This window comes from Varanus komodoensis, unplaced genomic scaffold (genome assembly GCF_004798865.1).
Source record: "Varanus komodoensis strain SLA01 unplaced genomic scaffold, ASM479886v1 scaffold42, whole genome shotgun sequence".
Lineage (NCBI taxonomy): Eukaryota > Metazoa > Chordata > Lepidosauria > Squamata > Varanidae > Varanus > Varanus komodoensis.
The window spans coordinates 1,945,976-1,961,081 of NW_025335972.1; the positions used below are offsets into that span (position 1 = coordinate 1,945,976).

General features: G+C 44.8%; 2 protein-coding genes across 13 annotated transcripts in view; one reads left to right on the forward strand and one right to left on the reverse strand.

Annotated features, from left to right (window-relative positions):
• Positions 1 to 15,106, forward strand: part of CCNQ (cyclin Q) — a 35,323-nt gene that overhangs the window by 5,675 nt on the left and 14,542 nt on the right. For 4 of the 11 annotated variants that reach the window (XR_006416003.1, XR_006416001.1, XR_006416000.1 and 1 more), the window contains exons 5-7: positions 669 to 896; positions 2,614 to 2,710; positions 14,834 to 14,940. Coding sequence is in view for 5 of the 11 variants with exons in the window: in XM_044443469.1 (XP_044299404.1) it covers positions 669 to 896; positions 2,614 to 2,703 (318 nt within the window). In the remaining 6 variants the exon portion in view is untranslated. Of the gene's footprint in view, positions 1 to 668; positions 897 to 2,613; positions 3,294 to 14,833; positions 14,941 to 15,106 lie in introns of those variants that run through there. The other 7 variants (XM_044443469.1, XM_044443468.1, XM_044443466.1 and 4 more) reach the window with 2 other exon arrangements.
• The window catches only part of ATP2B3 (ATPase plasma membrane Ca2+ transporting 3), a 75,994-nt gene continuing 71,216 nt past the window's right edge, over positions 10,329 to 15,106 (reverse strand). For both annotated transcript variants that reach the window (XM_044443464.1, XM_044443465.1), the window contains one exon: positions 10,329 to 11,500. In XM_044443464.1, the coding sequence (XP_044299399.1) occupies positions 11,177 to 11,500 (324 nt within the window). In that variant the 3' untranslated portion in view covers positions 10,329 to 11,176. The remainder of the gene's footprint in view (positions 11,501 to 15,106) is intronic.

Genomic DNA, 15,106 nt, shown 5'->3' on the forward strand with positions numbered 1-15,106 from the left:
TACCCCACCAGGGCCATTGTGAGGATTCAACAAAAGGGACTGCGGGGGAAGGAAGAGCTGTGTGATTTCATTCTTGGTTATTTGGGGTTGGAGCAGGGAGACTGCAACTAGGGCTGCCAGAGGAATCTGCTGTGGACTCAGATGAGTCTGGATTTCTCCAAGCCCGTCCTGTGCTTTCTGCAGCACACAGGCTTTCCCAGGCCATGCAGAGTTTGCAGGGCTTCTGGACTGATATTTTTGTTTTGCATGCTTATGCTCAAATTTTGCCACAAAAACACGTGCAAATTAAAAAACTGATAAAAATGCACATATAGTGAATATATACATTATGGGGCATTGGTGTATTTTTGGCCAGTTTCCACATTGCAAGGAACACTGATGCAAATTTGCACAAATTCATTTGCTCAAATCCTTTGTCTACGAATTGGTGGACAGCGGAGTAAAACTTGTCTGGAAATCTGGAAATTTCCAGTTGGAGCAGCCTTCTCCGTATGGGCGCATCCCTCACTGCAAGTCGGTGAGGTCCCCGAGAACAGCGCACTGCAGGCTTGCCATGTGTCACAGCCTGTGTTGAGAGAAACAGGGCTCATGCAGAAGTTGGCGGGCAACCAGCCTGTCGCTCGTGATGTCCCCAGCCGTCCCTGACAGCTGCTCTCCTTTCAATGCAGTACCTTCTCCACTACTTGCTGTCCCTGAAGCACTGGATGAATCGGCACAGCTGGGATCGGACCCCGGTGGCCGTGGCGGCCTGGGCCTTGCTGCGGGACAGCTACCACGGGTCGCTGTGCCTGCGCCATGCGCCTCAGCACATCGCCGTGACCGTCCTTTACCTTGCCCTGCAGTGCTACGGGGTGGAGGTGCCTGCCGATGCTGAAGCGGAGCGGCCTTGGTGGCAGGTAGGGATGGAGCACGCCACTGCCTGGGGCCAGGTAGGGCGGTGTCCCTCCTCAGCCCAGGCTGGACCTGGTCTTGGGGCATGTCTGGGCGGGAATCACTGTGCACGTTTAACATACAGCTTTAGCCAGTGCTGAACAGGAAGGCTTAGAAGAGCAGCTTCTTGGCTGCTCAGTCCCTGCTGCAACCATGGCACTCCCCGGTTGCCGGACTTCAACTCCCGTCAGCCCCAGCCATCGAAACCAAAGGTCAGGTGGCAGCTGTCATCTAAAAGTTTCCAGAGTCGGGCTACCCCTTCCCCACTGGTCCTGCGTTTGCTCTTGCCTGCTTGGCAGGGGCAAGATAGGAGACCAGGGTAGGAAGAGGTGGTCGGGGTGTCCCCTCTACTCACCTGGCCTGTGTGCACACCCGACATGCCATGGGGGGGGCGGGGGTGCTTCAAATGCAGAGGCCAAAGGAGACAAGTCTTGGGAGAGCTGTGACTGGGCCTTCCACTTGGTTCCTTGGATATGAGTCCAGCTGTAGTGTCCTCAGATTGGATCAGGACTGGGTTATTGTGTTCCTTGTTGAAGTGCATCATCCCCCCTGCCCCCTTGTGCTGCTGTTTGTCCCATGGGGTAAAGCATATGAGGAGATGGAGCAAATGACCTCTTCAGGAGGGCCATTGCAGCTGGGAAAATGGCCCCACAAGCGAGGTTAATCCGACCTCATTTGCCATTCATTTGCCATTTCAAGTCAAGGCACATGGGAGGGCAGGGCATGGATCTGCCTTTTCAGCTGGTCCCACCCCAAGAGGCCCCTCTCGGAGAAGCAGAAGGGCTGCCCAGGCTCCTACAGCATGTTGGCAACAGGAATCGGCCGAGTCCTGTTTCTTGCATTGTTTCTCCTATTAGGCAAGGATGTGCTGTAGCGTTGGCATTGATGTGAGGGTGGGAATGGCGGGAGGGGATGCTTTGCCACCTCCCCCACTTTGAGGGCACTGCTCAGGGAACTGGCCAACGCCTTCATATTTTGTATGGGTACAGCTATATATGTCCCTTGAAGTTTTAGCTTTGGCTCCTCAGTGATGCCACTTAGAAGCTCCTCTTGCCCATTCCTGTTTGGGCACTGGAGTGCCTGCAAATTCTGTGGACTGCAGGAAGGGATTCCTGCATGCCATGTGTGGAGCCAGCGCCGTCAGACAACAAAGACCAGAGGCAGAGGATCGTGCTGAATGATGTTGATCTGGGAGAGGTTTTGCTTCCTGTGGTGCCTATTAGAAGCCAGCAGCATGTAGAATGCATGGGCCCCCACCAGGAGTACAGCCAGGGGGTGCTCCAAGGGCCTAGAGGGTGGCCTCTGGACACCCGGAGGACTGCCTGTTCCAGTTGCTGAGATCTGTAGGGCAGGAAGATGCCTCCCACTGCAGGCCTCCTTGCAGGGCATGCAAAAGGGACATTCTCCTGGGTTGCTCCCAAACTGGAAGACTGTCCTTGGAGTTGTGACTCGTCCCTGCTCTCTCGGTGTGAGATTTTAAATGGTCATACCTTTAAAGGTTGCTTTTATTGTTTTGAAATTTGATGCATGCACTATACGCAGCACCATAAGCAGCAGCAGAAAGTACTTTGACCCATTTTTCAGAGTACTTTCAAGTTGCAGGAAAAGTAAGGGTGGGTGTCTGTTGGTTCCTGTCCTGCTCTGTAGAATGTTGTTCCTCTACCTGGTTTTCTGTCCTCCTAGGTTTTCAGTGAAGATCTCTCCAAGAGCATCATTGACCAGATTGTCTTGGACTTGATACGGATTTATGCATTGGATGCAGAGGTCTCTTAAGCACAGCGTAAGGAACAGGGTTTGTGCGCCAGGACCCCCAGACTGCTTCATGTGGGGACTGAGATGGTAGCTCTGCCCCCACCCGAGGGACTGCTGTGTGGACCTGTATCTTTCTGCCTTTAAGCCATCCCGTACAATGGAGTGGGGATTCAGCCAGCATCAGTGCCTTGACAGAAATGGGCAACTGTAGGCTATGTCCCCGTTGCCCATGAGTCGTTCTCCAGTCGGGAGTTAAATTTGGAGGCTTCCTTCTCCTGTAAAAGCAAGTTTTGGGTCCTGTTGGACTTGGTGCTGACCAGGGTTTATAAGAGAGGAAATAATGCAGGAGGGACCCTGTTTTCCCTACATGTTCATGCCTCTAAACGGCTAGAATATCTCCCTCTTTCCTATTTCCAGAACAGTCCCATAAATGGCTCCCATGCAATGCTGTGTCGCTCTGATTTGGTTGTGAATCTGACTGCATGTGTGATGTACCAGACAGATGGTGATAAATTACACACAGCATGCATTGCATCTGAAGGGGCTTCTGTCACCCAGTTCTGTTCCACAGACGTGTTTTCTTTAGTTTTGGAGTAAAAATGGAAGTTTTACTGGGCTACTGTGGTTGCTGTGTTGGCGTTTCTGCCTCTAGTGGTGCTGTTCTGTCCTGAGGAATGTCAGAGGGAATGATGCATAAAATTCCAGAATGCCTGCCCCTTCCCAGCCTATGATTACAAACATGCTACTCCTAAAATTACAGAGGGGTGAGGGAATTCAAATGCTAGAACCTCAAGCCCAGAGGTACCATTTTCTATGTCGCTTTGTACAGAATAGAGGTAATGTCATTGCTTCTGACTCAGGCTGCCTTCTAGCTTCTTAAATTCCCCTCATTGGGACGTCCTTGCTTAGCGCTTTTGCTTAGCCATCCCCACTAGTAGGTCATGTCTCTGCTTAAAGTTGTTTAGAGCAGAAGAGAGAAACTGGCATGAGTTTGGGCTATAATCAGTCAAAACAGCATGCAGAAGATATTTTGTCTCCAGTGGGGCTGAACTGATGTGCACTACTAGGGGAATGGAAGCAGACAGAACTGTGTCTCCAAAGCACCTCTTGAGGAGGTAAATCATATTTCTTAACTTAGCAGAACTCTTAACTTAGCAGAACATCCTTCAATACTACCTTCTGTTTCTAAAGTGTCAAGCAGAAACTGCCTGGACATGTTTAGATTTCTCTTAGTAATCCTGAGAGCTAGAAACTTGTTCTTTTCTCAGGTACTCATGATTTTCTGGAAGCTGCTATTCAGCCAGTCCAGTAGCTAGCATAGGCAGTGGCTAAGCTAATGTGGGCAAAGCTGCCCCCATCACCACATTGTAGCTCACTTGCTTTGCATGCATGAACAATCTCTTGCTATGGTTTAGATAATGGTAGGTTTTCCCATGCAGAGTTTGACCTTTGTTAAATTTCAGGGCTGATGCTAGGGAAGGAGAGTTTTCAGCTCCTGGAAATATGGAGAGCAAGTTATAACGAGGTTTAAGAAGCTGTTCCGAGTGAGCTCGTTTCCTTCATTCACTTTCAGCCATACCAGATCCTCAGTATGATATTTAGGGGCCATTCTGCACATTACACTTTTCTATGAATGAAGCAAATGGGAGTCACCCAAATGCATATGTACTGGAAAACCAGGATAATGATAGATCCCCATTAAATGCATTATGTGGTGATAATCCTGGATTTGCTACCATGTAATATGTGGAACAGTCTTTGGCTTTAACTGTGAACTGCCAGTATATTTTCAGATGCTTGTAATTATGAAAGATAGGAAACCCCTTAAACTCCACTCTGTCTAAATATCCTTGGAACACTGGGCAAAGTACTGGTCTAGAGGTTACAGCTATAATTCATAATGTACAAAAAAGCTTGCTAGGCCAAGCAGGTTTTGTGACACTGAGGATGAGTCCTAAATACTCAGTCTGGGAACTTGTAACTTTCCACATGTTTTGGCTTTGAGCTCTGATAATCCCTCACCATGGGCTGTGTTGGCTGATGGGAGTTGTAGGCCAAAACATAGCCTAAAAAGAGTTACGATGGATTAGTTCCCAGGCCCCTCTGGTCCTGCATTCTGCTCACACAAGGGCCGGACGACCTACCAATGGGAAACTCACAAGCAAGAAAGGAATGCAGTAGCGCTTGGCTGCCCATGTACCCCAGCGACCGCTACACCTGGACATCTCGCCTCAGATACTGCAGGGAGCATGTTGCCCCTGGTAGCTTTATCCTCCATGTATCTGCCCAGTACCCTTTTAAAGCCACCCAGATCGATGGAGAGCACGACACATTGTGAATACCAAAGTTTAACTGTGTGCTTTGTGAAAAAGACCTTCCTGTTACCTATCCTAAATTTCCCACCAATGAGCTTCATGTTGTAGAGGAGTTGCTCCAGCCCCTTCATCACTTTAGTTTCCCTTTTCTTTACTTCTTCCAGCCCCTTTTTTAACATGTGGTGACCAGAATGGTATGTAGTGTTCTAAGTGTAGATACACGATAGATTTGTACAATGGGAGCATTTTCTGCTCTTTTCCTAATCACGCCCATCATGGAATGTACCTTTTTCACTGTTGGCACATGCTAGGTTGACATTTCATTGAGTTTGGCACCACAACCCGAGGATCTCCTTCTCAATCACTTACTGCTCACTCAGATCCCATGAGCTTATATGTGAAGTTGGGCTGTTTTGCACCATGTGCGCCACTTTACCCTTGCTGACATTGATGCACACTTGCCGTTTTGATACCTGTTCTCCCAGTTGAGAACTCCTTGCAATCCATCCCACCCTTTTTAAAGCCACTATAAAGAATTTGATGTCATCAGCAAACTCGATTACTTCACTGCTCACTTCTAATTCCAAACGGTTTATTAATAAGTTGAAAAGCGCTGGTCCCAGTGCTGATCCTTGTGGGACCTCCATTTACCTATGGAGGCCACACCTTGCCTTGAAATAAATCCTGTTGGATTCAGTGGGACTCACTTGTGAGTAGGCATACATAGGATTGCTTCATGGTGCTTTTGGCCCAGGGTTGTGGGTGTTCCATGATAAATGAATGAAAATTGGATTCTCAGGCAATCCAAATTCTGTGCCAAGAAAAAATGATTTGTGTCATGTAGAAATTATGTGACTTGAGCAATACTTGCACAGCTTTTCTTACTTTGCATAGTACTGATTTTGATCATCATTGAGAGGGGGCAATGAGTGACATGAGGTACTGAAATGCCAACCGTGATCCTCTTAATCAGCCACTCTGAAATTTCAGCAGACATTGCATGAGCATCATAGCCATAAAGGCTGCTATGAAACTTGCTTTGTTGTAAGCCAAAACTGAGATTTCAGGACACTAAATTCTTTCCCTGTTATCTTTAAGTTTGATTCTTTTGGATGCTTCCCTAGATCCTGCTTACAGTGATTGCCTTGTACCAGCAGATGGACTTCCAGTCTAGTCGGTACAGAAGCTTGAGTTTGATGGCATTTAACCAGGGAGCTGGGTCCACACCATTCTTTGATCCATTTCCAATGGATACTGTAGTACAATGCATAAAAAGCACCCTTTAAAATGACCAAGGAGGGGGAGTATTTTTTCAGAACCCTCTAAAATAATCAGGGCAGTGGCACATCCCCCCACCCCTGAAGTTTAGGAAGCCAGCAGTCTTACAATGCAATGCTATACATGTTCACTCAGAACGAATTCACACTTTGTTCTATGAGATTTATGTCCGAGTGGCTCTGTATATATAGACTTGCACTCTTCCATTAGAAAAGGCATTATGGGAAGGGGGTTTCAAGCATTATTAGTACTGGTGAGAAACTAAGCAAAGATATCACTGGAGCTCAATTTCATCTATTTGCATTTAACGGCTTCCTCATGCCAAAGGAAGTCCACCTGTCCTGTCAGGTCTTGTCTGAGAGCCTCTGCCCAGTGTCAGGAGAGAGAATGTTGTATTGCTAGGTAGATTCTCAGTCTGGCCTGTCAAGACAGGTGACTCTGATTCATCTCTCAACCGAATGTACAGATCTATTTGTGTCCAGATTCTAGTGTGACAGGAGATGTAGAAGTTAAGCAAGTTGGAACTGCAGCAAAACGTTGCGGCATGGGGTGCGTCTCCTCAGGATTCCAGGCAGCAAAGCTGTGTTGTTGTCAACAATATTTCATTCTCTCTCCTGGCAACTGCCTGTCAACAAGCTTGGAACTCAGTAGGCTCTCTGTTTTGTGTTTCCTTTCTTCAAACCTTGGCATTTCCCAAGCCATCCTCTTGTATGTGGATGGTGCCATTTTGGTAATCTAACTCTATTGTTTGCACTGGGCTTTTCTACATGAGACATTAATCATGCATTCATCATTCCTTGTGCACAGATATTTACAGACTCTTCCTTTAGACAATTTTGTGACCCTCTGGATTCATTTCTGTGCCTAAAGAAAAGGGAAATGCTGCATTTAAATGTAAAAATGAAAACATTTTACTTGTGTATTAGTGTTATTCAGCTTCTCCACTACACCTAGAGGAAAAGCAAGAAAGGAAATATTTGTGTGAGCATTCAGTTCTCAATTCTGTGACAAAACAGAAAGCAAGTACAGCAGATTAACAGCCTCATGTAGAAAAGCTCACTATTTACAACTATCCAGTATTTTGCCATGGGTCTTTCTCAGTCCTACCTAGAGATGCCAGGGATTAAATCTGAAAGAATGCCAAAGCATATGCTCTTCCATCAATGTGGCATCACCTTAGAAGGATTAACACCTGGAGAATGAGTTCACCATTACTATAGAAGATGGGACAAAGTCTGACAAAAGGATGACAAAAGCTATAAGATACGTGGTCACTTATCTGGGGCAGCTTTGACTTGAACTTGGTCCGTTTACTACAAATATGGCTTAGATGGGAACTAGGTCTTTTGTCCAACTGAGTGCCACGTACTTTCAGCTGATGCTTTTGTGATTTTTGGGATGGCCTCTTCCATTTGGACAAATGTACAAGTGGTTTTTTTACCGATTTATTATTTTTAAAAAAACCCTTCATACTTCTCACTTTACTGTGGTTTAAAAAAAAAAGTTCCCAGCAAAAGCAGAATCTCCTCCCTCTCTCCCTTAGAACGAATGTCTTTGCCCACCCCATCTCAGTCTTTGTGAAATAGATCTCACTAATAAACAGCTGACAAATTTGTACAGCAGCAAAGTGACCTCTTTTTTGTTTGAATGTTTTAAATATATATATAATATTCATTTCTATCAATCATATCTACAGGATTAAATGAAAAGAAGCCCAGGCTTGGGACTAAATCTTTCCTTTGTCCCATTCCTTTTCCTTGAAAATTAAACACTTTAGATTTTGGATTTTATTTTCTTTAAACACTCAGATGAGGAAAAAGAAACTTTTTTGTTTTCCTTTTTTTGTTTTTTTTTTTTGGAAAGAAAATATGGCGACAAAAAGATTTACAGATGGGGTTGGCATTTGCCCTTCCGAAGAAGGGATGGCTTTTCTGACAGTGCTGCAGCTGGTATTTCAAGCAGGTTTGCCCTAGGAAAATGCAGGCTATATTTCACATACAGTAAATATTACAAACTTTTAGCCATGGTTTTCTATGTGAAGAGAGCTGAAGTTGCTGGGGGCTGAGAGCAACTCATTTCTATAGCCAAAGACATTCTGGGTAGCTTTCACACCCACCTGTCTTGACTTGCACCCCATCTACTTCCAACCACTGGATAGTACACTTGTCATCACCTATAACAGAACCTGTATTTTGATGGTCTCTGCAGTCTCACATTTAGGAACAGTATGAACAGGCCTTGGCATCAGGAGCATCTGAGGAATTCCTGGCAATGTTGAAAGGCTTGGTCCTAGTGCTTGGTCCTGGTCAGGGTGAAGTCTATCCATTTTGCTTAGATCCCTGTCACCTACCATGAAGAACTGCTGGGTTTCTTAAAGGTTCTGAAAAGAATGTTGTGTAGCTTAGTTTGTTGTTGTGTAGCTTAGTTACAGTTGGGCTATTTTCAGGAGAAAGGCAGAGCAGGTTGAATCTGTTGAATGGCTGATGCCATTCAATTCTCTTCATGATAAAGTGTTTTTTGTAGCCATGTGTCACCAAACCTAGGCATCAGGTTCTTGCTTGGGTGGGACAACATGGCCTAGCTACTGCTGTGCCATATGTGGCAAGGTACTGTTTTCCTTTCTGACTTTCTCCACTACATCAAAGCTTCTTAAAACATGAGGGCTCCCTGTGGGAGCCAGGATGGTGTATCTGACAATGCCTTGGACTCAGATGAAAGAATTCTTCATTCAACCCTGAAACTTACTTTGTAGTCTCAGACAAATTACTCTTTCACTTTCTCTCAGTCCTTACAGGATTGTGAGGATGATAATGGAAGGGCCCCTTGTAGGCCACACTGAGCAACCTGGAGGGAGGGTAGGATATACATGAATGAGTGAGTGAGTGAATAAATAAATAAATAAAATGTTACCTTCATTTTCCTGCTTCAGGGCAGCAGTGTGGTCATAAGATCAGCACAGCATATATGCCAGAAATACAGTTTAACAGCAGCAATGGCTGGTGAAGCTGTCTGGACCATTTTAGTACATGAGGCAGAAAGTACGAATGGTGTACATTGCCAATTAATTGGAGGCACATCCACCAGGATGTCTCTGAAGCAAGCGTCCTTGAAATGCATGGGAGCATCATAAAAACACAGTAGTGCTCGCTCATCCCAGTGGGTCTGGCATAGGAGGACTTCACAGTGGGTCATGCCCTATGCGTTAGATATGTCTTGTCTCCTACTCCTCTAGCTTCAATGGCACCTGAAATCCTTTGCTCAGATGGCTACCCCATCTTCTGCATTGGCAGGGCCTCCTCAATATGATGGTAGGAATTGCTGAGGCTGAACTTCGCACTTCCTGGCTCATTTATTAAATAACCATGAAAGGGGAAAATAAGTGAAGTAATGGTGAGGAACTGGCCCCAAAGCAAGTTTCTTGGAGGAGGTATGCAATCCTCCTGGAGCCTTGTTCCTCCCAGCCCAGAGTTTGCATGTACCAGGATTGGGTCAGGAGGAATGCAGTCCTCCCAGTCAGTGCAAAAGGGGCATTTCGAAGGCATGGTAACATGACTGAACTCTGGAATAAGGCTGATACTAGTAAGTTAAAAGTACAATCTACAGTGGAGGGGTTAGTAGCCTTAACTGTGGGTACAGCAGCCTTCTGTAAGCATTGCTGGTCCATTTTCAAATGTTTCTCCATAACCATGAGGGCTACAAACCTCTGTCTTTGTTTTGGAAATGAAAGTACAACTTTGTCAGATTCATCTTTGCTGAATAATATAGACTGGACAGCCCTGAACAACGATCTGATTTAGTAGCCTGAAATACCAGAAAAGATGTTTTCCTTTCTTATTGGATAAAATAAATCAATAAAAAATTTATCTCCCCCCCCCCTCCAATTACTTCACCAATGCTCAGGTATTTTGAGATTGGTGAAACCAGCTCTAGGAAGCATTTGGATTGACTGTGAGCACTTTGTTGGGGGCTGGGGGCAGTAACCTTTAAATGGGACTTGCTTTTGGTCACCTTTTGGATAACTGCCTGAAAAGGCCTGCATTTGTGTCACTGCAGTCTGCAAGCACACCTGAAGTTCAGTCATTGTATCTGCACAGCACCAAAACCAACAGTGCTTCAGTTTCTTAGGAACTGTTTCACAGTTAATTCTCCCTCCCAACAGGAAATAATCCATTTTCTTTTCCCAGCAAACCCTGTATAAAATACAAGCTACAGCGAGCAATGATTTAAAAAAAAAAAAAAATTGCCCCAGACAAATTCCATTGGGAGCGGGGAAAGAGGAAAGGAGAGTTTGATAACAGGCATGCGTTATGGTCAGAAGGTCTGTTAATACATCTGCCGGTTGGTATCATATATATATATTTAAGATAATAGATGTCTAGATTATTCCTCTCTTTTTTCCTTTTTTGTTTTTTGTTCTTTTTCCGGTGCAAATATAGTTCCTTTTTTAAACTTTGGAAAACAAAAACTGAAAAGAGGTCCCAGAAATAAAGCAACCCCCAAATGGGGGATCATTGTGGGTTCGGTGAGCGTGTTTTGTGTCCAAAGAGAAACAAAGAACATACTAGAGAAATGGGTGGTTTTTCCTGTACACCCTCTGGGACTCAGCCCAAACCCCTCATGGGTGACTGAAGAACACTCATCTTCCCCCTCCACAGTATGTCTGTCACTTTCATTGCATCAGCTCAGCTTCTCTTCTTCATTTGCCTGAGCCATCCAGTAGTGGAAACTTTGTTCCATTTCCACCTGATTGAGAGAAAAAAAACCTCCAGTGTCAAAGAGGAGAAATGCCACCTCCTGCCCACTTTCCTTCCTTACGGACTCAGCTAGTCTTTATCTCCCAGGAGGAACTGGACACCCCTGCTGTGCACAGTCATTTTGACCGGTTACATGGTGGGGTTGTGTTAGAGGGAGGTTTCCATGCTGTGGAGTGGACTAACTGGGCTGGACGAGGAGGTAGGTGTCTTGCTGACATCGGTGCTTAAGTAGATGCCGCTGTCAATGGCATTGTTGTTCTTGTTGGGGGATGGTGGGGGGCTGGCCTGGAAGCGCCTTCTTGTGGGACCCTCGCTCTCCTCCACGTCTGTATCATCAATGAGGGGGATGTTGTGGATGTAGTCATTGATCAAGAACTCTGGTGTTGTCATGAAGTTATGGATGGAGGTCTTTGTATCTGGCTTCTCCAGCCCTTCGTAGAGCGAGCTACGGAACGCTTTCACTACGCGGATCTGCAGGGAAGGCCAAAGGGAAGAAAGACAAGAGAGAATGAAAGCTTGATTCATAGTTGCTGGTCTGAATGCCAGGCCATATATGTGGGTCTTCCTAAATCTTCACCCTCTGCAATTCTGGCTTAGTCCAGAGGAAGTTTGCAGAGATGGGGCAGGAGCCTACAGTTCTACTTAGTTTCCCCCCTCTCCATTCCAGCACTTGTAGAGCAAATGCTGTCAACAGTTTACTAGGTATTGCAAGCATCTCTAGTAAAGTAGTTCCCAGCCCTGCTACCTAATCAATGGCACACCTACACTACAAACTTAGTGGTTTTATATGCCAGTTTAATCGTCATGGTTTCCCTCAAAGAATCCTGGGAATTGTAACTCATTGAATGGGCTAAGAACGTTGTTCGTTTTTAGCCCTGGTTGGGGGAACTGCAGTTCTCTAAGGATGTGGAATAACGATTAAACCAGCCTAATTCGATGATGTTGATATATTTGAAAAGCTATTAATTGAAGATGGCCTTGACGTCATCCATATTAATCTTACATGTTGTCTCTAAAGTGTTTTACTCACTTTCTAAGGACATGCAATACAAATAGAAGCCAGGAGCTTGAATCAGGCTTTGTAAAGCCAAGTTCTTGGTGCTGCCAGCCAGCCAGCTTCCCTCATCACTCTGAAAACTATAGACCACACTATTTTCCCTTGTGATGCAGTTTTCAGATTATTTTCCATGGCCCAGCCATACTTGGGATATACTTAATGCTTCCTGGTGGACACTGATGAACAGGTAGGTAGGTGAGGGAAAGGGAAACTAAAGCAATGAAAAACAACAGAAAGGGGAATGGGAAGAGCAGTTAAGAGAAAATAGGAGAGAATGGTTCATACAGAAGTGTGGTATGATGGAAATATATGGCCAACCGCATTTTACACTTGGTGAAACAATATAGTGGCTCTGTATGGAATAGAGCAGTGAAGGTGGAAATCAGTTTGAAGAAAGGCAAGAAAATGGAAAAGAGGTGATTTAAAAATACCTATATCCACTTTTCCCCTTCAGGACGATGCTGATATGAACGGACACATTTAAAATTCAGCTGAGCTCCACTACATATCTTCATGTGTAGTAACCTGATCCAATGGCAGTCAGAAAGTAATAATTTTTCCCAGCTTTAAGGACAAACCAAATAGTTGCATCCTGTTTGGTTTCACAAGCAGAGTGAACCTGCTGCCTCTTTCAAGGAAGTGTTGGGGAAATTAATTCAAAAATACTTGAGTGCTTTTCCACCTTGATTTAAGTTATGGCTCTTCCTGCAGGACTTTGTGGGTAAAAAGGCCAGGACACTGCTTTTAGCATGGATGTTAGTGGCTTAATTTCTGGTGGATTAATTTCTGCTGTGGAAGAAGAGGGGACTTCTGTCATACTTCTCCCCATGAAAACAATATGAATAGCCCATCTTGACGAGTGCCCAGAAAGCTGGTCATGGACAACAAGTACATAATGTGGACAAGGCCTACATGCTCAGACAGGAGGCGGAAGATTGAAGCGTATGATCCTAGGCAAATGCATGCATTTAGATGCCTTCATGCCACATTCTGTTTTGGGGACGCAGAATCCAGCTCCTTCACCAAGGGGATGGGCCGAAAGGGACCAACCTTGGCAGAAGGCCTGAGAGAGAGACAAACAAGAAAGCAAAAACCCAAGGCAATTCAGGAGCATGCAGGAATGGCAGAAATACTGGATCAGACTGACAGGGAGTTTAACTAATACATACAGAATTTAACAAATACACCTAAGTGCTAAGGCTCCTTAATAGTTTCTTTTGTTCTGGGAGAGAACGGTCTAAGTGTGTGAGAGATCTTGCGTAAAGAGAGGAAGCACATGAGAGAAATGTGGGTTTGTCATTGCAAAAGGTAAAACAAGGGCTCCTGCCAAGGATGTTTGTAGTTAGAAAGAAAATAAATCAAAACCAGAATTCAGCCTTCTTCTTTAGCAGTCTGAGTAAATTTTCATGCACTCTCCCAGTCATTTGCCAAAGCTACCACCATGGGCATATAAGCTAGCCTTGTACTGTCTTGCCAAGTGTTGATGAAAGTCTTCATAATTCTGCATGTGAGCAGACATCCAGAGAAGCAGGGGAAAGGAAAGCACCTTGTTAGCACATGGTAAAATTATAAAGATGACCAGCTTCCTTATGTGCATGCTGTGGTAGGGTATGACCTAGTAAATAATATGTATGAACAGCAAAGGGAACAAGTTCTTACATGACTATATGGATTTAGAGGGCACACCCATTATGTTTTGTGCACCACTGAGCATTGCAAAGTTGGAAAACAGATCTTGCCCATATGGTATAATTCACCAGGAAATTTGTCTATAGAAGTCCTATGGATCTGAATGAGAACTAGAAAATAAGTTGATCATTTCAATGTGGCTCGTATAGGCAAAGTGTGTTGATAAGCAAGAGGGAAGCCACTTTGATCTTCTGTCTTGTATCTGCATGGCAGTTTTAAACTCTTGGTTTAACTGTTAGGGTCCCAGCGAATGAACTCCAGGAACTTCAACTGCAGAGTATTCTTAGTGATCCCTACACCAATCACAGAACTACAGTTACTAAAGTGGTCCTTGAAAGAAGGACCTTTCAGGGAAGAGAGGGTGATTTTTAGAGAAATTACCAAAGAGAAAAGGGTAATGGCCCCCACAAAAAAACTGTATGATTCAGTACCATGCATAATTTAATTTTAAAATTTGGTGTATGTGTATGGGGAGGGGAGGTGTATATAAGGGATCTGTCAGTTTCAATTGTGTCATATGGGAATTGCAATCGCATCCTCTTCACATTGCAGGAATTTTGCAAGCATAAATAAGAGCCAGAGTGGTATAGTGGTTAGACTGTTAGACTGGAACCTGGGAGATCTAATCCCCACTTGGCCATGAAGGTCACTGGATGATTTTGGCCCAGTCACTTGACTCTCAGCCTAACCTGCCTCACAAGGTTATTGTGAGGATTAAATGGGGCACAGGAGAGCCTTTTAAACTGCCTTGGATTCCTTGCAAGAGGATAAAAGGCAGAATATAAATTTTAATAGTCGTAGTAGTAAGAGTAATAGACCTACACAGCTTGTTATCTACCAACCTGAATGTTGACCACTGGCCACTAATTTCAACCACCAGCCTTCATTTTTGGCATCTTGCTATTATTGTCAAATATCTGACAAGCCACAATACAAGGCAGCTATATTCAATTTGGTGGACTTCAGTTTATGTAGGCAAGATGAAATAATTATATATAGCTCCTTGTGAACACTTAAAATGGCTGGAAATGTGAAAGAATTGTTACTTGTTCTTGAAGGTTGGGGGAAATCAACTAACACAAAACAGGACTTGAAAAGGGAATATCCGTTGGAAGCTGGTGGGGCCATCAGACTGGATTCCCAACGAAGCCATGGACCCACTGTGGTGAGCTAACCTCTTAGAAAAAGCGTGCAGTGCAAATGGAAAAGCGAAATGCCAGGTAGTTCGCAGCTGTGGCCGCACAGAGCAAAAGGCCTTGTCAGTGCAAGATGTGGATGGCGGAAGTGGAGATGGAGGGGGCAGCGATTGCTTTCATGCTGCAAGAAAGTCA